The following is a 23,539-nucleotide window of genomic DNA, read 5'->3' on the forward strand; positions in this document are numbered from 1 at the left end:
ACAAATAAAATGCAGAGGAAAAAAAACGAGGAGGAAACTATAGATTAAGAGAGTCTTAAGGTACCTATGAACCAATGCAGACCTTATTTGAATAAACCAACAGTAAAAAAAAAAAAAAAATTCATGAACCACCAGGGAAATTTAAACACTACGGAATACCTTATGATTTTAGCAAATGAGTGTTCAATTTTCAGGTGTGTTAATGAAATTGTAATTGTTTTTATTTAAATTCCTATCTCTTACAAATACATATTTACAAATAAAATTATGTGATAATTAGGACTGGCTGTAAAATAATCCAGTATATTGGGGATGGGGAGCGAAGGATCTAAAAATGAAACAAGACTGGGAATGAGTTGACAACTTTTGAGAATTCATTACACTATTCTATTTTTGTATTTTGAAATATTCCATAATTTAAAAGTTTAAAAACGAAAAGAAAGTAGGTCACTAGACCAAAAATTCATATGTAAAAGCCAGGTTTTTCCAGATATATCATGGATATTCAGAGCGTGGCACTGTAAAATATTTTCCGAAAATTGCATTAGAACATGATTCCAACAGATTGCCACAGTATTATGACGTTTAAGTATACTAAGAACAAAATCTTTCCTAAATTCTTACATAAACCCATTCCATAAGTACAATGTAGTACAACACTGCATCAGAAACTACATACAGATCAATTTTCAATATTGAAAACTAAGGCTTCAGTTTTCCAATTAACTTGACTTATGAAACAAATACACACTCTGCGTGCCTGATAAAACTTCAAGCCCCCCAAATTTACTCAAACTGGTTACAATCTAAAATCTAAGAAACATTTTTAAATTATACTTCAAAAGCAGAAAAAGAAATAAATTCAAAGCCAAAAAAAGTCAACAATTTGAGCGAGCTTCGTTTAGTAACCCAAATGAGTTTTCAATTCTTTGCCTTATATAAAACTCTGGGTCGAGATCGTTTATCTGGATTTATTGAACCACTAAAGATTAATTAAAGATCTCAAACTTCCCTCTTCCACCATCTTTAGGAAAACAGGATCATTTTCATCCTCAAGTATAGATGACAACAGTTGCAAATGCTGATGAATGTAACACTCCCCTCCAACCTCCAAAAGCCAGAATGCTAAAATAGAAAATCACTACATGGGACTTCCCTGGTGGCGCAGTGGTTAGGAATCCACCTGCCAATGCAGGGGACATAGGTTCGAGCCCGGGTCCGGGAAGATCCCACATGCAGCCGAGCAACTAAGCCCCGTGTGCCACAACTACTGAGCCCATGTGCCACAACTGCTGAAGCCCGCGCCTAGAGCCCATGCTCCGCAACAAGAGAAGCCACCGCAATGAGAAGCCCGCACACCGCAAGGAAGAGTACCCCTCGCTCACCCCAACTAGAGAAAGCCCGTGTGCAGCAACGAAGACCCAATGCAGCCAAAAATGAAAGAAAGGAAGAGAGAGAAAGAAAGAAAGAGAAAGGAAGGAAGAAAGGAAATCACTACATTGCCAATTTCCTATTATAAATGATAATAGTAACCAGGTATTCTGGAGAGCATTCCCCAAATTCTATTTAGATTCTAAGATGTATCAATTGCTATGTGACAAGAAGCACAGAGTCCGGCACATCTATTCATTCAGTAAATGAATGTGAAAGAATAAACAGCAGATGAAACAGTTTGCTGGCACTAACCTCCCTGTCACGGCTCCACTAAGGCTGCCTTCCAGTGACAGTGCTAATGAGTGGGAAATGGGCCAAAGCAGAACTGGGAAATAAAATAACCTAAACTAGCTACTCAGCCCTTCAGTAACAGGAATGCAACCTTCCTGCCTCTAGTGCCAGGTTTAATATCCTAAAATATTCTTAACTCATAAATTATGAAACCTCTTGAACTAACCGGAAACCAGCATTTTAGGAGTCTTCTCATATATTTTGGGCCCTAATTTACAGTTGTAATCACACTGATGGTAGATCTTTTTTTTTCCCCTTCCAAAAGTCAACAGAAAGACTAACAAGTTATCCCTAATAGTAAAAATGTCATGTAATCTCCATGAATAGTCCTCAAAACACCTTCCCACTGAAACTGCTCTTTCAAAAATTATAAATGACCAAATCCAAGTTTTTTTCAGGCCTCTTCCTCCATTTCCTTTTACATTACTGACCATTCATTCCTGAAACTCCTCAGTATCACTGTGCTTTCTCGGTTCTCCTCTGCATTAGTTTCCTCTTGCTGCTGCAACAAATGATCATAAACTCAGTGCCTTAAAAGTACATGTATTCACCGTCTCACAGATCTGGAGGTCGGAAGTCTAAAGTCAGTCTCACCGGTGGGCCCAGCTCCTTCTGGAGGTTCTGAGGGAGGACTCTGTCCCCGCGCCCTTTTCAGCTGCGCGAGCCTGCCCGCCCGCCTTGTCTCTTGGCCCTTTCCTCAACGGCTCCAGCCTCATTTCTGCCATCACATCTCCTACTACTGACTGTTCTGCCTCCTTTCACAAAGACCCTTCAGATTACATTGGGCTCACCTGGATAATCCAGGCAAATCTTCCCAGCGCGAGATCCTAAATTTAGTCACATTTGCAAAGGCCCTGTTACCAGGTAAGGTAACAGCCACAGGTCCTGAGGATTAGGTCCTGAGGGGCATCACTCCACCTGCCACCTACCCTACAGCTCTAACCGGAACTTCTGCCTCCTCTGCTGCCACCGAATTGTGCTTTTTGCTCTCCTCTTTCATATTTTACCCCATCCTCTTCACACTCATCGCTTCAACTCTCACCTTTATGCTAATATCCAAGTCTCTCATTTTAAATGTGAGAGAACCGGAGCCTAGATGGGAGGTGATGACGGGCCTTGAATCACACAGATGTCGACAGGATATTTCTATGTGGATGTCTTCAGAGCAGCTCAGTCCAATGCTGGACTGAATCCTATTCCTGTCTGAATAACACAAGTCTCTCAGACTCAGGCTAGAACTGTATTACACTTTTCTCTTCTCTTCTCTATTCTCTCAGTTGGTTCTTTCATCTCTGTCCCTCCATCCATTCTGAAATCCAATTACAGCTTCCTATTCCTAAAACACTGCTGTGGTTGGGTTACCTCTCCTGCTCAAACCCACCGTTCTCTACTAAGGACTGCATCCCCCCCATCCCCACCCCTCCCGACACGTCCATCGGGACTCCCCTGCGTGCTCTGCCTACACACCACACCCATTCCTGCCTCTCACCCTGAACTGCCTTCCCCTGTCCCTCCACTTAGGAGTGAATCATAGAACGTACCCCTCTAAAAGGAATTGTTTTTTTATTTATCTATCTCCAAACCAGACTGGGTTCCTTGACGGCAGAAACTGTGCCTATCAGCAAACATATACAGTAGTTCCCCTCCCTTACCCCTGGTTTCACTTTCCTCAGTCACCTGTCGTCGGAAAATACCACATGGAAAATTCCAGAAATAAGCAATCCCTAAGTTTTAAATTGACCGCCGTTCAGAATAGCTGATGAACTCTCCTGTCCACCCACTCCGCCCCACCCTGTCCAGAACACCCAGTCTGCGTACACTGCCCACCCGTCAGTAAGGAAATAACAGTACCATGGACCCTTGAACAGCAGGGGTTTGAACTGTGCAGGTCCACTTATAGGCAGATGTTTTCAATAAACATGTACTACAGCACTGGACGATACCCAGGTGGTTGGATCCACAGATGTGGAGCCCTGGCAATGCAGGACCGGCTGTAAAGACACACACAGGCTTTCTCTTGCAGGGTCAGCACTCCAACCCACCCGGGGTACGTACATACAGGGTTCCACACTGCACGCGGTTTCAGGTGTCCACTGGGGATCTGAGCTTAAATAAATTCCAGCTCTGCAATTCATTACCTGTGTGACCCTGGACAGTGTCTCAGCTTCCCCATCTCTGTAAAATCCAGACAATGATAAAGTACATATCTCGTGAGTTCTTCTGAGTATTACTCACGAGTTAACATATCAGAAGAACACAGAACAGTCCCTGGCTCAGAGTAAATAGCATCAAAAATAGTGGGAGCTATGATCAGTACTTTTACCACCTACTGCTGCTGCCACTACGACTACTACTAGTATTATAACTGTCATTGGAAATGACTCACCACTACGTGACTATTAATATGGCTTAAAAAAAAATACCACAAAGTACTGGTAAGGACGGGAAGCAACTAGAACTCAGACACTGCTGTTTGGAAGCAAAATGGTGGGGCCACTTTGGAAAACAGCTTGGCAGCTTCTTTTAAAGTTAAACATTCATTACCACGTGATGCGGTTGCCCCACTCCTAGGAATATAACCAAGAGAAATGAAAAATTATGTTCACACAAAAATGTGTATGCAAATGTTTATGGCGGCTTTATTCATTATTACCAGAAACTGTAAATAACCTCAATGTCCTTCAACTGGTGAGCGGATAAACGAACTGTGGTACATCCATACGTTTCGGAACATCTCTCAGCAATAAAGACCAATGCGCTACAGACACACACAACAACATGGATGAACCTCAACACATGACAGCAAACGAAAGCAGCCAGATTCAAAAGGCTCCATACTGTACGATCCGTCTACATGGCATCGTGGCTACAGGAACAGGAAACTGAGGAAGGGCTGCCAAGGGCTGGGGGCGGGAGGAGGAGCCGGCCGCAAGCACAAAGCAACCCTGGGCGTAACGAACGTGCTCCGTATCATGACTGTGGTGGGTACACAGCTGTGTGCACTTGTCAGAACTCTACATTTGTAAAAGGTGAATTTTACTGTATATAAAGTATACTTTAATTTAAAAATATGTACAAATAAAAATAAGCAGGGACTCAATTTTAATTTACCAATAAGACCTGTCCAGCCCTCTACCTTTAGCAGAACTGTGCGTCATCTACACACAGCTACAGCTTGGCTATTGGAAAATACTCACTGAGAAGATTCCAAAGCCCAAACGATAGTATATAGCTACTCTACAGGACTTTAAGAATGGGGAACAAAAATCTGGCTAGGGAACAAATAAAAGTCACTTGCATCTGTACTCCCCCAACCCTCCCCCCCAAAAAAAAACCACCATAAAAATAAACCTAATTTCCAAATCTGGCTTTGAGTTCCATTATGGCACAGCAACTTGAGACAAATACTCATAAGGCAAGTGGCCAGGTGGCCAACATGTTCTGAAGGCCTCCTATTAACCAATGTGAAGAGGTAAACTACCAAAATGACTCAGGATGACTGTTCTAGATCCACAATAAGAAAGACGCCAACAGGATTTTCTTAATCCCAGATTACCTTGCGCCCCTAGCACTAAGCAAAATTCACCAATATACAGGATAAGTCCCTTCACACGTGGAACTATAAGACGAATAAATAATGAACTTGGAATAAAAGAGAAAAGGTTAAGAATACAAGTTTTATTCTAGTTATAAAATAAACAAGTCATCGGAAACAGACTCACAGACTTAGAGAATGAACTTACGGTCACCAGGGAGGAAGGGTGGGGGAAGGGATAGTTAGGGAGCTTGGGACTGACACGTACTCACTGCTATACTTAAAGTGGATAACCCACAGGGACTCACTGAATAGCACAGGGAACTCTGCTCAATATTATGTGACAAGCTAAATGGGAAAAGAATTTGAAAAAGGAGTGGATACGTGTACATGTATAACTGAATCACTGTGCTGTACACCTGAAACTACCACAACATTGTTAATCAACTATTCTCCAAAACGAAATAAAAAGTTAAATAAATAAATCACAGGGATGTAATGTACAGCAAGGTGATTACACTCAATAACATTGTAGTGCATATTTGAAAGTCGCCAAGAAAGTGTATCTTAAAATTTCTCATCACAAGGGAAAAAAAACTAACTTTGCATGGTGACTAGATTTATTACCGCGATCATTCCACAGTGCAAACAAATGTTGAAGCAAATGCTGTGCACCTGAAACTAATATAATGTTAAATGTCAATTACACCGCAATTAAAAAAAGAATACAAGTTTTATCTTATAAGTCGGCACACATACATAGTATTTGGAATTGAATTGAACATGTAATCATCTTAGTGTTCTTCTGTCTCTGAATATAAACTGCTCTGCCTTTCTTCCTTCCCTCATCTATCCCTACCTCCACCTCTCTTCCAGGGAAATAGATAATTTTCATTTCCCTGAGGATACAGGGTCAGATTGAGGCAGCTCTAGAATGACAGAGGCTAGGTACTAGGAGTTGAATTCCAGTCTGGGGTGACCCTGAGGGTCCAAACGTGGACTCTAAGACTGTTACAAAACCAACCTGAATTCTGAGTCAAGCACAGTATCATTCTAGTCTCCTAGGTATCCCTCCAAATGAAGACTGATCAGCCTGGCCTCGTGTTAAGATCCACGTGTACTGACATCGGTGTCCTCCCCACACCCGCATAAACATAAGTGCCAATATAATACACTCTGAAGGAAGAGCGGGCATCATTTTAACAAGTCCCAGAAAACCTCCTTTCCAAAGGCAAGCACTTGCCTCTCAGTACCCTGATAATTTGGTAGATACAGTTCTAAGAGCCTGTACCTGGACCTACAGTACCCAAGATCATAATGCTAAGGATACAAGATAGGTGCTAATAATCGACCTTACAAAATAAATAAACAAATAAAAAGAAAATTTTAAAAGTACCAGCGCACAGAGGATTATTAGCCCACATTTCATGCCCTGTAATATATACACATAAATAAAACGGGAATTCCTCTGTGAGCAAACATGTGCTTCCAAGGGTTATATAATCAGATTAACGCCCTTTTCATTGACGGCTCTACATACACACCAAATCTTAATTTATTTGCCCAAGTTTGGTTAGACTGCATCAGTTTCCAAAGCTTTCATCAGAGTAGGTCTAATCTTTGAGATATTTCTTATCCCAATCTATTTCAAGCATTATTAATAGGCCCCCTGGAGCTTATCTTTGACTCAAGCACCTCGTGGCAGAAGCAAAGGCTGCCAAGAAAGAAAGGTCCCTAAGTCAAAAGTAGCATCAAGGCACCACAACCTGAAGTGCAAAACATCTATTGTAACCTTGTGGGCGAAGAAAACTCATCCCCCCAACATCTTCTGGGAGTTTCTTCCAATGTGCTCAGGTAATAGTCCACAGCTGGTCAGGAGGCTGCGGCCAAAACAAGAGAGATTGGAAGCAGTCATCCTGACAGTTCACATCACACTTGTACAGCAGGGGGTATTTTAACTAAGTAATTCATGGAAGTGTACCACTCTCCGCTTCACGGGACAAGCAGTCATTCACTCGATGGCTGTTCAGCCTCTGGAGGCTCCAGCCTCACATTTTGAAAATAATCTTGTATGTATCTTCAGAGTTCTTCAGACATGGGAGAAACATACTGTAACTCTGCAGAAACTGACTTGTAAAAGGATTCCTGAGCCAATATAAGCCCCTGTCTTGATTCAAGCAAAGGGACGGTCTCTCAACATAAGGCTTGCTTGATCTCACATCTTCAAGCAGCTTAATCTTTAGCTGAATTTCCTAGTATTGAGTATACCTGGTCAACTCAACTCACCACCAGCCCTGTAAATAGGGAGGAATGCCATAGTGCACTGGCAGGTGTTTCAAAGAAAATTCCACAGCTGTCATCTCTTCCTCTCCTATTTCAGGAGATTGCGGAATGTGAAAGAATATTAACTGAGAGAAGTTGCACTTCACAATCTGGGGTGGTAATTAAGAGAGAAAGAAAGACACCAAGGGGACCAGTCTCAGGAAAAGGGGTCAGAAAAGTGCTTTCCTGGTGTGCAAAGGAGGCCTACCAGGAGTAACCTCAAAGTAGGTGCTTTTCTCAGAGCATTGTTAAAGTGTGTGTGGTAAGGGCCAGGCTCAGCTGGCAGAGTCACCTTAAAAGAAACAGGGCTACTGAGTTATACTCAGAAAACTGTGCTTCAATAAAGAACACGTGGACTAGAAACAGGTTTCCACTCCTCTAGCCTCTAGGACCCCTTCAAGTGTTTTCTTTCAGAATCTAGACCTCAATCTCCTTATCATCCCAAATACATCTGAAAAGAAAAAATTCATCCTCTCAAAGGGCTCAGAAATTTAAAATAATGCACGTGGCTCTCTTGAAACAGAGAAGGACCCTATGGTCTATGCCCCCCATGTCCTCAGCCTGCCTTTTGTCTGTGGAATAACTTTAGTCAACGAATAAGTTTAATCAGAGAAGTGAGAAAACGCAGAAACAAAGGAAAACAGTCAAAGGAGACCAAATAATAATAGTTTAGTCCTTAAGCATGGTCAAGGACCTTCAGTCCCTCCTCAAGGGCTATAGATAATATTCTGAGCCATATCCTGTGAGCTGTTTACTTTGTAGATACTGAAACCCCCGCCAGCTGGAAGAAGTTAACTACATGATGACCAGGCTGTAGCCATGACCTAAGCTGCCACAATTCTGATAACCGGCCTCAAGAAATGGGAACAAACCGACCCTGGAACTGAAGCCTAACCGTACTTAAAACAGTCAAGATGACACTGGTCAGACCACCGACGACCAATTTCAAGATGACCGTCAGAGCTGACTGTGCTGTCTCTGCATGTAGCCCCCTCCCTCTGCCTGTACATCCCTGAAACTCCCCCGTAAAAGCTCTTGGCCACTGATTGTCGGTGGGGGGAGTCGGCCTTTAGGCAGGCGTCCACCCTCCGCCCCACTCCCCCCTCCACTTGCTGGCATCCAAAGTAAAGCAAACTTTCCTTTCCACCAAACTTGCCTCTTTATTGGCTTGCGAGCAGCCGGACCCCACTTTCGGTTACACTCTTTTGTGTCCATCTTATTTATATTCAGCTCCTTATTAGGTGAGATATACAGCTCTGGAGCTTAAATCTGAAAAATCCATGCCTAAGTGCAACTTCTCGCCCCTGTAATCTCGCACAAGCAACCATTTTCTAAGCTTCAGACTCCTCAACTGTAAAACGGTTATTATAACAACACTACCTGCCACACCTACTTCAAAGGATCACTGCTGAGATTACATGCAGTAAGACATATAAAATAATTTTTAAAAAGCAAAGGACTACACAAATGTTGGTTGCTACCTTAGGTGGGGCACTGTTAAGAGCATGAAGAAATGCATATAACAGGGTGAAAAGAAGGTTCTTTTATCTGAAAAAAAAAAAAGGACTGCAAACATGGTGAGGACGAATTTTAAGGTACTGGCTAATATGTTCAGGGAAGCGGTATGACGCGAACTTTATTATTTATAAGCGGATTCTCATGCCAACACATCCACTTTGCACAGACAGCAAAAGAAGGAAAACAAGAGAGATTAAGAGTGGGTGTCCAGCTCTCGGCTCACCGAAATAACTGATGGAGTTCCACGTGGAGAGGGAGGGTGGAGTTAGTCATGACAGCCACACAGAACATGGTTGCATAAGAGGGGGAAAGTGAAGGTGTTCGTACCAAGCACAGAACTAACTGTCAAGTTACCCACAGTCCACAGATTACAGCCCAGTCCGGGGCGTGTCATTTCCACAGGGGGCTTTAGGGGAAAAGAAACAAAGGCTATTCCACGAGCATCAAGCAAACCAGGTGATTCCTTAGGTTGGTTCTCCGCCGGCGCGGGTAACGCTGGCGGAGAGAGCGTGAGGTCGGGGGCTCGCGAGTTGGGCCCGCGGGACACGGAAGCTGCCTTCGAACCATCGCAAACCAGAGGACGCGGCGCGGACCCAGACCCGCCAGCCCCGGCCCGACCCGACCCCGGACTCGCTCCCGGGAGAACGGAAAGCCGGCTTCCGAGAGGGAACCGGGCAGGCGGCGCGGGCGCGCACCGGGGGACACCGCGCCGACTGGGGGCGGCGGGATGCGGACACTGCCGGGCGGCGGGGACCCCTGCCACGGGGGGGGGCGGGAGGCGGCTCGGCCACCGGCCCCGCGCGCTCACCTGGTGCAGGGCGGTCAGGCCGTCCACGTTGGCCGTGTCCACGTCGGCGCCCCGGGCCAGGAGCCGCCTCACCTCGTCGGTGTCCCCGCTAGAGCAGGCGGCCAGGAACACGGCGCCGTCCTCGAAGCGGACCCGCGGGCCCCCGCGCTGAGCCTGCGGCGGCAGCTCCGCGCCCGGCCGGTCGGCGGGCTCCTGCTCCGTCAGCGAGCCCCGCCAGCGCCGCAGCTGCTCGGCCCGCCGTGCCCGCGCCGACTCGGCCCGCTTCCCGCCCAGGCGCTCCATCTCCGCCATCGCCGCCGCTGCTGCGGGCCGCCGCCGCAGCCGCCGCCAAGCGCCTCAGCCGGGAGCGGAGGGCGGAGACGCGCGCGCGGCCATCTTTACTGCTCCGCTGCCCGCGCCGCCCGCACTCCCCCGCGGCCTCAGCACGCAGGCGCGGCGGAGCCCCGGTTGCATCACGGGACTTGTAGTAGGAGATCCGCGCGCCCCCTTCCCCCGGGCGCACCCGCACCCAAAGGGAACTACAAGTCCCTGGATGCATCGGGAAAGAGGCGCAGCCCGGGGTGGGGGGCTCCCTGCTTGGCCGCGGACGCGCGAGGTCACCTCTGCCCCGAAGCGGGAGCTGTCCCCCGCCCAAGTCACCTCCGCGGGCTTGTTGGGAGTCGTAGTTTATTCTTGTTCTGACTTACAGCTAATCTCGGCTCCCTAACTATCACGTCAGTCTTTTGAAGTGGAAAAGGGGTCGGTAATTATCCCTACTTTCTATTGGGGAAAACTGGACGGAAAGTACCCGAAACTCTCAAAACCGTGTCCTGGTTGTAAATGCAGAGCTTTATTAACGTTGTAATTTAGAACGCATTAACAGGTGGCCCTGAAGAGATCCTGGGAATGATGCTCGCAGGTATAGTGGGAAGCGCATTCAAGTTCAGTTCTCCTCCCAACAAGTTACTTGACTTCTCCGACCCTGATTTGTAAGATGGGAATAATAATACCTTAGGGAATTCCCTGGAGGTCCAGAGGTTAGGACTCGGCGCTTTCACGGCTGGGTGCGCCGGTTCAATCCCTGCTCGGGAACTAAGATCCCACAAGACCCGGCGCGGCCAAAAAATTTAAAAAAAAAAAAAAATCTCACAGGGTGGTCATGTGGAGCGGATAAGATAATACATGCAAGGGTATCTAGTACTATCTCTGTGCGTATACCAGTTCACAATAAATATTAATTTCCCTTCTGTCTCTCTCCTCTTCTACCCTTTACATGGATCTTAAGTTTACTTGGGAGGCATATGTGGGGCATATATCCCGTCTTCCATGATTTTTTTCCCAAAGCTACAAAAAAATACTATGGTGCAAACACAATATTGTAAGTCAACTATAGTTAAATTAAAAAAAAATACCATGCACGTCCTAAATTCCTAAGGCAGCACGCAGGCCATTTTCATATTCACAGTGAACTTGGTTATTAAAACCTGTCAGGTTGACTCAGTAACTTTAACTCCCCAGGGCTTTAGCCCTGGACAAAACATAACTGTTTTCCATTATGATAGAGAACATATACAATTATTAGGTTCTTTGAACTTTCCTGTATGGTTGAAGTTTTTCATTTAAAAAAATGTTGCAAAAATGATTAGGTCGTTGTAAAGGGAAACTTTACTATGTTCTATCATGTGCCTCAATTTCCCCTGAGACAAGCCAAGAATCAAATGAAAAAGGGACATATAAATGTAAATTATTATGTCTAATAATACTACGTCTATCCATATATGCTTTAATTAGGTATCCTTGAATTCTTTATAAATACTAATTAAGTCATACATCTTTGAGAACTGTGAAGAACAGTGTGCATAAAAAGATGTAATACTGTATACTTTATATAGCCATATTTTCCTTGCATTAATTTAGTCACCATAGAACTTCTCATGCCTCATCATCTATTGGAATTAAAAATTCTGTATGAGGTTTACTTTGTAACTTGTCAGCATGGAACCTCTTCGTATTCCAACTCAGCCTCTTGCTGATAATTAAAATCGTTCACAAGCTCTCAAATAGAACTGTCCCTATAGAATAAAAGAAATATTGATATTAAACCAGATAGGAAATAATACTTAGCTAGGAACCTAACCCTCTTCAAGAAACCATTATTAGCTGAACTCTGCTAGTCTGGCAAGGAAACAAGAAAGTAAGAGAAGGGCATGTTTTCAAATTTCAGCAAATTGCTGAAATCTCAGGAAACAGATCTCTGACAGCAATCCACGTGAACCATTTTAACATTATGATCCTGGTACACAATATTGGCTCAAAATAAGTATGTATAATTGGACCATATATTTTACATACTGGTTTTCTAATAAGGATTTTTAAACTAGGGTAAAATTTTCATGGATCGATAATGTTATACTTCTTCTGGCTGTATTCTTTTCACATTCAGAATCAGGAAAGAAGAAACATCTGGTTCCAGTTGTAAAAATAAGCTAAAATTGGCCAAGTCCAAGTCAAATCCATACTTTCCCAAGAGGTATGAACTTAAATCTCAATAGGAAGAATTCAGTCTCAATACTAGGAAGTTCCAGGTAGTACTTCCTTACTGTATCTATTTTACTTGCTTTTTTCCTTAGGTAGTAAGAAAATGATACCCTCTTTGGAGATTTTAAAGAAAAATATAAGTAGTTAAGTTCCTTACATAATTTAAGTGCAAACCTACCTGGAAGGAGATGAATCTTCCAGCTATGTGATTACGGAATTCAGTGATAATTATTATAATCTAATTAATTTAACTAGCTCAGCCAAAAAAAAGTTATGCCACCAAAAATAAAACAACAAATCAATCTGTGTATAATGATTTGAAAAGCTTTTCAAAATTAAAATCATCTAAGTTTTTTTTCTGAAACGTCTTCCCCCAAGCAGGGCTCTCTGAGAGTAAACTTAAACAATAAATTTATACAATTGTTTACTACCATTAAACAAACATGAGAGTTTAGATTTCCTAAATATTCTAAAGAAAAAAATATTTTATATGCAAGTGAATAAATCCTGACAAATAATCCTGTGTATAAGTAAAACATAATTTTTATACTTTTTTCTTCCAGTTTTACTGAGATATAATTGACATACCGCACTGTATAAGTTTAAGGTGTGCGGCATGATGATCTGACTTACATACATCATGAGATGATGACCACGGTAAGCTTGGTGAATAGCCATCGTCTCATATAGATAACAAAATAAAAGAAAAAGAAAAAGCTATATTTTGTGATGTGAACTCCTAGGATTTACTCTCTTAACTGTCATATATAACATACAGCAGTGTTAATTATATTTATCACATTGGACATTATATCTCTAGTACTTATTTATCTTATAACTGGAATTTCTATCTTTTTTTTTTTTTTTTTTTTTGAGATCAAGCCATTTTATTGAGGGGCTTCGGGGGAGGGTCGAAAAGCTGGGAGGACAATGAGATCCAACGTCCTTCTCCTAGCCGGGACCTTCACCACTTCACAGTCGCTGAAAGTGGAATTTGTATCTTTTGACCACCTCCATCCAATTCCCCTGCCTGCGGTAAACCACAAATCTGTTCTCTTTTTCTATAAGATTTGTTTGTTGAAGTATAATTAACCTATAAACTATGTCAGTTCCTGGTGCACAACATAGTGATTTGGTATTTTTACACATTACAAAACCATCACCACAATTTTTGAACTTTTAAATGTACTAAGTGCACCAGCTATGATGCACATACTCTGTTGTATAAAGTGAGGAAACTTTTATTAAATAATAATTTCCCATACACTTAAAACAAATTAGAATACTCCATTCTTTAAGGCAATGACACCGGTTCAGCTTATGAAAACCTTTCAGCGTGGCCTCTGTTCCCACCAGTTAACATACCTCCCTCTGGTGGACAAACAGAGACTGTACATTTAGCCCATGGAGTTCTTTCTGTTTTTCTTTTTTCTTTTATCCAATTCTTTCGGTTTGGCTTCCAAAACTACAGGTCTTTGCTTGTTTTATCATACTATCTCTCCTTTCCACCAGACTCAACATAGTGCCTGGTTTTTCTAAGAGACATTTTTAAGACTCGATTCTCAGAAAACCACCCGAGAAAGTAATCAATTTCAGCTCCGAAGACAGAACTGTAATTGTGACACAGTTACAGTTGGGGTGGAAAATAAGAGAAGACATTGAAGAAATTAAAATAGAAAATATCAGTACTAAAATAAGCAGCCAACTCCAGAATTAAGACAGAAAACACTTCCCCACAATGAGTAAACGCTAACAGTAGGTGCGAACCCGACAGCTAACTGGACGGTAACAGGATTCCTGTGTGATTCGCAGCTCCCCTCGTGGCTCACTCCCACAAGCCGACGTGAGGCCCCGGGAGCGCCGCGGACCGTCCTGGAGAGCGCGGGTCTGCGGGGCAGAGAGGACGCCCCACGCAGCGGTCACCGGGAGCCACGGCTACTGAACGCAGATCTGGGCTGAACGCACAAATCCCGCAGCGGTCGGACTGTACCGGTCCGCAGGTTTAGGAGGACCGGCCGCCCCTCCCGCGGCCGGAGCAGGAGGCGAGGGTGGGTGCGGCCTCCGGCCGGCAGTGTAGTCCGAACACGACGGAGGCTCCCCGCGCGGGAAGCCAGGGCCGCCGGGCCGCGCGCCGCAAGTCGGAACCCGGCTCCAAACCCCCAGTTCCTCAGATTCCGTTGAATTGCCGGAGCGCCCTCCGCGGGTATGACTGTCCTGGAGCGGCAGCCCCTCCGCGTGAAAGACCTTGACCGCAGCCCCTTCTCCAGATCAGATTCTCCCGGTCCCTCCTACCACGCCTATCGCTCGGACAGACGGAGCCAGTCCCGAGCCAGTTCCCGCGCGCCGCGCCCCTGTTCAAAGCGCGTGGGCGTGGCCCGCTCGGAGCCTAGCCAATCGGAGTCCGCGCTCCTCCCGGGCGACGTTCCGGACCAATCACACCCTCGCAGGCAGGAGGCGGGGCGACGCAACTGTCGAGCTCGCGCAGGCGTGGTGCAGGCTGGTCGGCGCGTCTGCACTGCGAGGGGCGTCAGCGCAGGTGAGAGAGCGGGTGCTCTGGCTCTTCTGCCGAGAGGCCGCCCGCGGGGGGTCTGCGGGGTGGGGGGGGGGCGGCTTTCTGCCTGTCGGGGGACCTTCCTCTTCTCCGACTATCGGCTGTGGAACGGAGGCTCTGGATGTCTTGACAGCCGTGGAGGGCGCGCGCCCCCGGCCTGTCACCCTGTCCCCCGGCCGCCCCAGCCATCTCGTTGCCACCACCACGCCCCAGCGGCCGCCCCCTCCCAGCCCCCGGGCCTCCCCCATCCCTTCCAGGTATGCCCCTCCCCGCGGCCGTCCCGCCCCCTCCTCCCTCTCCCGTAGACATTCTCCCTGCAGGCCCCCCGCCCCCGCCTCCTCCCTGCTCCCTCAGACGTACCCCTGCCCCCCCCGACACTCTGTGACTTTTGCATATTTGTTTTATTGTCATTGATTCCCAGTGTCTGCTCACTGAGAAAAAGTGGTAAGAATCGGTATATTAAAATAGTGGTTAATTACCTAGTAAAGTAACTGGTTCCAGAGATGATGGTCTTAAAGGTGTGGCTGAGGAAATTTAGAATAATTTACGTGAATGACTGTTGTAGTGTAATTGATTCTATTTAACATATTAATTTGCCTGTAGTATTACTAATTCTGTTTAAATATTTCTGAGTGTGTCAATTGTGGAGGAGCAACAGCCCTGGAGATTAGAAGAACCAAAGGATGCTTTGTCTTTGCACCCCAGTTCCGGAGAGTCCCTTGACCCAACCAATACACAAACTTAGTCACCTTTAAACATATGGTTAAGATAGATGCCTCAGTTTAAGTTGCTATCGTCCTCCTAGCTACAATCTATGACCACCAGGTAATCTTCTGAGTATAATTAGTTTTCCAAGTAGGAATAACTTAGGGAGAGAATATGTGGAGTTAAAAATTTTACTGTAGTTTTACAAATTAATAAATTGACCTTTTAATTAATGTTTAAGTCTTTGTGAGTGAGCTTGGCATGAATTAGTACATCTAAGCCCTATCAAATCTAGGTTTACTGCCAAGTTGAAGTTTTAGACTGCAAAACTGAGAACCAGATCCTGAAATGTGACCTTTTCCACATATAAGTGAGTGTGGTCATACAGTATTTGTCTTTGACTTATTTCACTTAGTATAATGCCTTCAAGGTCCATTCATCTTGCTGCAAATGGTAGGATTTCCTCTTTTTTATGGCTGAATAGTATTCAGTTGTGTATACATAACACAACTTCTTTAGCTGTTCATCCATTGATGGATGTTGTTTCTGAGTCTTGGCTATTGTTAATAACACTTAGAACATGAGGATGCAGATATCTTTTCAAGTTAGAGTTGTTTCCTTTGGATGTATTCCCAGAAGTGGAATTGGTGAATCACTTTCTTTCTTTTCATTGCAGAATGATATTCCATTGTATGGACATTCCCCGTTTTGTTTATCCATTCTTCAGTTGACAGACGTTTGGATTGTTTCCATTTTTTGGCTATTATGAATAATGCTGCTGTGACCATTCATGTACAGATTTTTATGTAGATATGTTTTCAGTTCTCTTGATTATATACCTAGGAGTAGAATTACAGGGTTATAAGTTACTCCTTGTTAACTGTTTTGAGGAACTGGCAGACTGTTTTCCAAAGCAGCTCCATTGTTTTGCATTTCCACCAGCAACATATGAGGATTTGTGTCTCCACATCCCTCACCAACACTTAGATGCTGTCTTTTTGGTTATAGTTATCTTAGTGGTTGTGAAGTTACAGCTTGTTGTGGTTTTGATTTGCATTTCCCTAGTGACTAATGATGTTGGTCATCTTTTCACGTGCTTATTGAATTATTTGTGTATCTTCTTTGGAGAAATATCTATTCAGATCCTTTGTCCATTTTTTAATCAGGTTGTCTTTTCATTATTGAGTTATTTATATGTTCTGGATACAAATAAGTTCCTTATCAAGTGTATGATTTGTAAATGTTTTCTCTCCTACTGTGTATCGTCTTCTCACTTTCTTTTTTTGGCTGTGCTGGGTCTTTGTTGCTGCACGGGCTTTCTCTAGTTGCGGAGAGCAGGGGCTACTCTTTGTTGCCTTGCGTGGGCTTCTCATTGCAGTGGCTTCTCTTGTTGCGGTGCGCATGAGCTTCAGAAGTTGTGGCGCACAGGCTTAGTTGCTCCACAGCGTGTGGGATCTTCCCAGACCAGGGTTCGAGCCCACGTCCCCTGCATTCTTAACCACTGCGCCACCAGGGAAGTCCCTCACTTTCTTCCTTCATGATGTTCTTGAAGCACAAAAGCTTTTAAGTTTGGTGAAATTCAGTTTATTTTTTCTTTTGTCTCTTGTGCTCTTGGTGTCATATGTAAGAAGACTTTGCCCAATGCAAGGTCGCAAAGATTTACTCTTATGTTTAATTATTTTTCCATTTTATCTCCTTAATTTTTGCCAGATATAGAATTCTAAGTCAACAGTTTTCTCTTTCCATATTTTAAAGATGTGGTTCCACTGTCCTCTGGCACGCATTGTCTCTGAGGAGACATTTGCTGCCTTCTTACATTTGTTCCTCTGTACATAATATGACTTTTTTTTCCTCTTGATGCTTTTTAAACTTTTTATCACTGGTTTTCTGCAGTTTAATAAGGATGTGTCTTGGTGTTTTCTTCATGTTTCTTATGCTTGTGGCTCCATGAGCATTCTGAATTAGAAATCAATAGTAAATACAGCTCTGAAGCTCTTCATGTTTGAAAACTGAGAAATCTGTTTCTAAATAAATTAAAGAAATCGTAATGGAAATTAGAAAATTTGAGAATAGAGGAATAAACATTCTACATATCAAAACTTTGTAATGCACTGGTACTTAGAAAGCAATGTATAGCATCATATGTCAGAATTGAAAAGATAACTCTATACAAATAAATGTAAAACAATGCAATAGATAAATTTGTAGAAAAATTTAACTTGCCAAAATTGACTCAAGAAGAAATAGAAAGCTTAAGTAATGCTGTAATATTTAAAGAAATTGGATTTGTAGTTTAAAATCTTCTCACATTGAAAACGCCATTACCAGGTATCATTCTGTCAGACATCTTAGAAACAGATAATCGCCCAGACTCTTCTATAGGATGTCAAACTAACTCATTTCAGGAGGCCGGCTTAACTTTGATAACTGATGACGAAATTAGGAAGGAAAATTATAGGCCAGTTTTACCCATAAGCAATAGTGTTGAAAGTTTTTCCTCTAAGGTTAGGAATAGGATAAGAATACCAGCTGTCAGCTCTTTTCTTCAGCATTGTACTGGAAGTTATAGCCAGAACAGAAGACAGGAAAAAGGTTAGAAGGGAAGAACTGATGACTCATGGATGATATATGTAGAATTACCGACCGCAGACCGCCTCCCAAATAGATTCATCATTAGCATTATTAAGTTTTGGTTAAAAATCTACTGTATTTACATATATCAATAAGAAGTGGGGAGAAAATAGAGTTTTAAAAAAGATAAAAATATAAAGTACTTAGGAATGAATCTAACAAAAGGTAAACTCTTTATAGAGAAAATTATAAAACTATTGAAGAGCGTCCAGAAAGACCTGAACACACCATGCTCGTGAATTGTAGGCTCACTGCCATAAAGACGTCAGTTCTCCCAGAATTGATCTGTGCAGTCAGCCGGATTCCAGTCCAAATCACAGCAGCTTTCTGTGTGTGTGTGTGTGTGTGTGTGTGTGTGTGTGTGTGTATTTGTAGACTTTTTAAACTGTTCTAAAATTCATATGGGAGAGCAGAGGACTAAGAAATAACCAAGGCCTTCCTGAAGAAAAGGAACAAGGGGGAAGAACTCACCTTCCCGTATACCAGGTCTTACTAATAATAAGCTACAATTAAAGCAGTGGGGTATTGGCTGAAAGAGAATACAGTTGACCAATGAAACAAGTTCGATAATCCCAAAACAGGGCCATCCGTACATGTATGGAAATTTATGCCAGCATCAGCAGGGAGGGGATGGACTTTTCAATAAGTGGGACTAGGACACTTGGCTTTTCACATGAGGGAAATAATTCAGACTTGGACCCCTACTCACACTATACACACAAACTGATTGCTAGTGGATCAAAGACTTAAATGTGAAAGTATCTAAGTTTGGGGGTAAGGAAAATTTTAATACACAAGAGTGTAAATATTAATGTAATTGATTACATTAATATTATGTATTTGTCAAAAATGTCACGAATGAAGTGTAGAGATGGCAGCAGACTGGGAGGTGGTGTTTGGCTCACCTGTGTAGCCAGAGGTAGCCAGAGGGGGGAGTAGGGCTGAGAAGGGGGGAGGGGCTTGTTTTCCATGAGAGAGATGTTGAGCATGTTTGAATGTTGATGGGAAGAAGGAAGGAAGATTGGAAATACCAAAGAAAGATGAAATTGACGGAGTGGACTCTGAAGGGCTGAGAAATACGTGGATTCCAAACTACGTGGAGAAAACCCCAGACCTTGAAGCATTAGTTTATAAACCTCTCGTTGGAGTGATGACTGTCCCCTGTCACCGCCCTTGCTCTCCCCCCACAGCTAGTACTTGACCATCCATTTCTCTGCTGGGCACCTCAGGACGCAGTGGTGAGCAAAGCTAGACCCAGGCTCTGCCTCAGTAGTTAATTATTATCAGTGGAGACAGACATTAATATAAAGCGTCTAGAGTTTTTGTAGAAATTTTTGCATTGTTTTATACTTTATTTCTTTAGATGTGTTTGCTTGAATAGATAACTAGAAGGAAATAGAAAAAACTGAGACTTCCTTCTCAGAATAGAGATTAACATGAGGAGTTTGTCCTTCAGTGAATTGCAACCGTGTGCTAAAAACTGGGGTCACTGTTACTGACCCTTTCGTGGGTGCCCCTTTTCTCCACAGGGATAGCAGCCAGCGTTGAGTACGGCGCCGGGAACCGTGTGTGGGTGATTCTCCCTGGGGTCATGCAGAGAGCATCCCGTCTGAAGAGAGAGCTGAGCCTGCTGGCCGCGGAGCCGCCCCCGGGCATCACATGCTGGCAGGATGGGGACCGAATGGAAGATCTGCGAGCTCGTAGGTGTCGCACCAGGCGTGACGGGTCACGACCCTGTCAAAGGTCGTGCTGAAGTTTGAACACCTGTGTGTTCTTCTAAAGTAGGGGACAATTGCAAGGTCAAAGTGCCTGGCCATCTTTCTACCTAATTTGTTTACATTTATAAAAGGTTTCCATGACATTTTTTCTTTGGCCTTTGATTCCATCTTTTACTGATTTGTAAGCCAAGATCTGGGTATCAGCTTTGAAGCAGTGTTAGTACCAAAGCTCACCTTCTCAAATATCTGTGAGGCCAGATGGGAAACATAAGTGTTCAGAACGCTGCGTTCCAGCCAGAGCAGAACTGCAGGTTGTATGTGATCTGAGGCCAGCGTTGTCCACCTTCTGTTTCGATCTCCTGTGTATTCTTTGATTGACACCAACTTTGGGTACACTGGTACATTGCATGGGGACTTGTTAAGCCCTGAGAGAGTTTCTGTCCCAGACCCAGCTGTCCCGTTAGGACCAGACTTCATTAGGTCCATGGGGTGTGGTAATTCAGATCATCTGATTACCTCCTGACGTTTTTGTTCTTTTTTTTTTTTTAAAAGAGATATTAGGTGGAGCAGACACACCTTATGAAAAAGGTGTTTTCAAGCTGGAAGTTAACATTCCTGAGAGGTCAGTGTGAAAACTATATCCTAAATTTCCAGGGTAAAGCGCAGTTACTGGAAGACAGAGCAGTGTCGCAGAGTGTTGAATGCAGGAGTTAAAGTACCTGGATTTTAATCCTCGTCTTACCATGACTTAATGTGACCTTGGGCAAGTTATTTCATGTCTCTGGAGTTCGATTTCTTTTTCTTAACACTGAGCTGGATCACATCTAGGCCTCACCCCCACCCCACCCCCTGCCCGTCACTGTAGTAAAATATACATAAAATTGACCGTCTAAACCGTTCTTAAGCATATGGTTCAGTGGCATTAAATGCATTCACACTGTCATCCAGCCGTCCCCCTCATGCATATCTAAACCGTTTTTAAGCACATGGTTCGGTTGGCATTAAATGCATTCACATTGTCATCCAGCCGTCCCCCTCACGCATCTCCAAAACTTCTTCGTCTTCCCAGCCTGAACCCCCGCATCCATTAAACACTGGCTCCCACGGCACCTGGCAGCCACCCTTCTCTCTGCCTCTGTGTTAAGGCCCCTTTTAATCCGGGTCTCCTGTAAGGCTGTCATCAGGGGAGTGGTAGCTGTAGTGTGGTTTGTGATTTGTAGATACCTGTTCACCAGGCCAGGCTTGTTACAGGTCCTGAGAGAAGCAGCTCAGTAATCACGGGGTGGGGGGGGGGCGTCAGTTCTGAGACCGATGGGGATTTTCCAAATGCAGTGTATAAATCGAAATTGGATCCTGTTTTTCAACACCCATCTGTTAAAAAAAAAAAAAAAAATGGGAAAATTGAGGAAATCTGAGTAGTAGATGATACTGGAAAATAATCTTTATATTTTATTCATAGGTGTACTGATAGTTTTGCAGCTCTATAGGAGAGGGACCTTATTCTTAGGAGAGACATGCTGAAGTATTTAGAGGGTGAAGGGGCTTGATCCAGGTGGTGGGTATAAGAGGGTTTTCAGTACTATTATTTCAACTTTTCTACTGTTCATAAATTTTTGTAATAAAAATTTGGCAAGAGCAAAGGTTTGCCTCTCAAAGGCTGTCGTCCTGGTTAGTCACCAGCAGCTGTTTATAATGTAAGAAGCAGTATTTCAGTAAAACTTCCATACTCTCCTGTGCTTTCAAAGGTACCCATTTGAACCTCCTCAGATCCGATTTCTGACTCCCATCTACCATCCCAACATCGATTCCGCTGGAAGGATTTGTTTAGATGTTCTCAAGTTGCCGCCAAAAGTGAGTGGTGGGAGCAGGGCCAGCCCTCTCGCCTGCCGTGGCCCTCGGCTCTAAAACCTGTGTTAGAGAAGCACGTTCTTAGGGCCGCTGTCTGTCTGCCTGTCTGCCTAGGGCGCCTGGAGACCGTCCCTCAACATCGCGACCCTGCTGACTTCTGTTCAGCAGCTCATGGCCGAGCCCAACCCCGATGACCCGCTCATGGCCGACATCGTAAGCGCCCCCGGCCCCCGCTCACGGCCTGCTTTCCCCACGCCCTGCTCTCCGTTGGGGAGGCTCGCGTAGCGCCTGCAGCTTGGTTACCAAGTCCCTCCTCTCTCCACTGACTCTCTGCTTCCATCTCAGTCCTCAGAGTTCAAATACAACAAGCCCGTCTTCCTCAGGAATGCCAGGCGGTGGACAGAGAAGCACGCGAGACAGAAGGTGGGGTGTCTGTACAGCTGATTGCGCTCCTGTTGTTGCTCTGTTAAGCGTGAGTGTGTCCCTGTGTGTGTAAGTGTCTATTAGACTTGCCAAGTTCGTACTGGACACTAGGATGGCCGGTTGATCTCCTACCGCAGCCTTCCACATAATTATTCAGCAGATAGCTCAACCGGCTGGAGGGTTTCCCAGCACCCACGACACCACAGGGCAGCCGAGGTCTCCTGTTTAGGCCAGAAGGAGCTCTTTGCAGGAGAGGGGAGGGGCGGGAGGAGAAATGGACGTGGAGGAAGGGAGAAGGAGAGACGTCCCCGTTTTATGTCCATAGTTCCCTCATTTAACAGAAGGCAGAGTTCAGGAGCAGGGATGAGCACACAGGGGTTTCGCTGGGCTGCCCCGCACTTCAGACTGAGCTACGAAGCGGTTAGTGTCACTTGTGAGAAGAAGTAAAAATTAAACAGTACAGAGGATTGGGGAAGCTGGTTTCGGAGAGAATGTCCTATCCAGGAGGCAGCAGAGAAGGACCTGGGAGAACAGTCGGTGTGAACCTTGTGCTCTGCCCCGCCTGCTCCTTTTTAGGCTGATGAAGAAGAGACGCCTGATAACCCCCCCGAGGCGGGTGACTCAGAAGGGCACAGCGAAGCACAGAAAAGGAAAGCCAGGCCCCTGGGGGGCGTAGAAAAGAAATTCTGCCCTGACGTTTAGGGTGGGGTTTGTCCTGGCCCGTCTCAGTTAATAGGTTCTTTGCCAGCATGGTCCAGTTTGCTTACGTTTCTGGAATGTTTTTCTTTGTATTTGATGACATTATCGTTTTTATATCCTGTGAAACAGACCTTGTGTATTTATATGTTCTGCTCTACATTGATTCTCTGAGTGCAGTTTGTTTTATTTAGCTCATACATATGTATCCCAAAACTTGTAAACCTGGAAAATAAATAATCATTTAGTGTTGAGTATGTGTTTATCCTGAATGTGTGTCTGGGAGCAAACTGGCCAGAGAGCTATACAGTAAGAATGTGAAAATATTTGGAATTGTTGTCCTTTATTTTGCCAACTCACCAGCATCACTCAGGACACTGAATGATGGACGTGGGGGTCAAATAGCCTCAGAGACAGTTCGGTGGCCGTCACGCTTCCGGGATTCTAGGTGTTCAGAAGTCCTAAACACAGTGTGGGGATAAGGTAATTACCCTTCTGTTAACGTTTCTTGCAGTTTGCACTTTCTGTGACTTAACTTACGT

At 44.3% G+C, this 23,539-nt stretch overlaps 2 protein-coding genes across 9 annotated transcripts in view; one reads left to right on the plus strand and one right to left on the minus strand.

The window, feature by feature from the left end:
- PPP1R12B (protein phosphatase 1 regulatory subunit 12B) overlaps positions 1–10,290 on the minus strand; it is a 197,490-nt gene extending 187,200 nt beyond the window's left edge. For 5 of the 8 annotated variants that reach the window (XR_003794387.1, XM_029228070.1, XM_029228071.1 and 2 more), the window contains exon 1: positions 9,909–10,290. Coding sequence is in view for 6 of the 8 variants with exons in the window: in XM_029228070.1 (XP_029083903.1) it covers positions 9,909–10,199 (291 nt within the window). In the remaining 2 variants the exon portion in view is untranslated. The remainder of the gene's footprint in view (positions 1–9,908) is intronic. The other 3 variants (XM_029228075.1, XM_029228068.1, XR_003794386.1) reach the window with 2 other exon arrangements.
- Positions 10,291–14,913: 4,623 nt separating this feature from the next.
- UBE2T (ubiquitin conjugating enzyme E2 T) lies at positions 14,914–23,244 on the plus strand. Its single transcript, XM_029229371.1, has 7 exons — positions 14,914–14,961; positions 19,842–20,012; positions 20,583–20,652; positions 21,776–21,881; positions 21,993–22,091; positions 22,224–22,301; positions 22,878–23,244. Exons 2-7 carry the CDS (start codon positions 19,904–19,906, stop codon positions 23,001–23,003), a joined length of 588 nt encoding a protein of 195 aa, XP_029085204.1. The 5' UTR covers positions 14,914–14,961; positions 19,842–19,903; the 3' UTR covers positions 23,004–23,244.
- Positions 23,245–23,539: the final 295 nt, after the last annotated feature.

Source organism: Monodon monoceros, unplaced genomic scaffold (genome assembly GCF_005190385.1).
Source record: "Monodon monoceros isolate NGI ecotype Baffin Bay Population unplaced genomic scaffold, NGI_Narwhal_1 Super_Scaffold_18, whole genome shotgun sequence".
NCBI lineage: Eukaryota > Metazoa > Chordata > Mammalia > Artiodactyla > Monodontidae > Monodon > Monodon monoceros.

Excerpts from the sequence above, each read along its gene's own strand:
- UBE2T (XM_029229371.1), top strand. The coding sequence starts at position 19,904 with ATGCAGAGAGCATCCCGTCTGAAGAGAGAGCTGAGCCTGCTGGCCGCG. Across the intron at positions 20,013-20,582 it reads AATGGAAGATCTGCGAGCTC|AGATATTAGGTGGAGCAGAC; the intron begins GTAGGTGTCGCA and ends TTTTTTTAAAAG. Across the intron at positions 21,882-21,992 it reads TTCTCAAGTTGCCGCCAAAA|GGCGCCTGGAGACCGTCCCT; the intron begins GTGAGTGGTGGG and ends CTGTCTGCCTAG.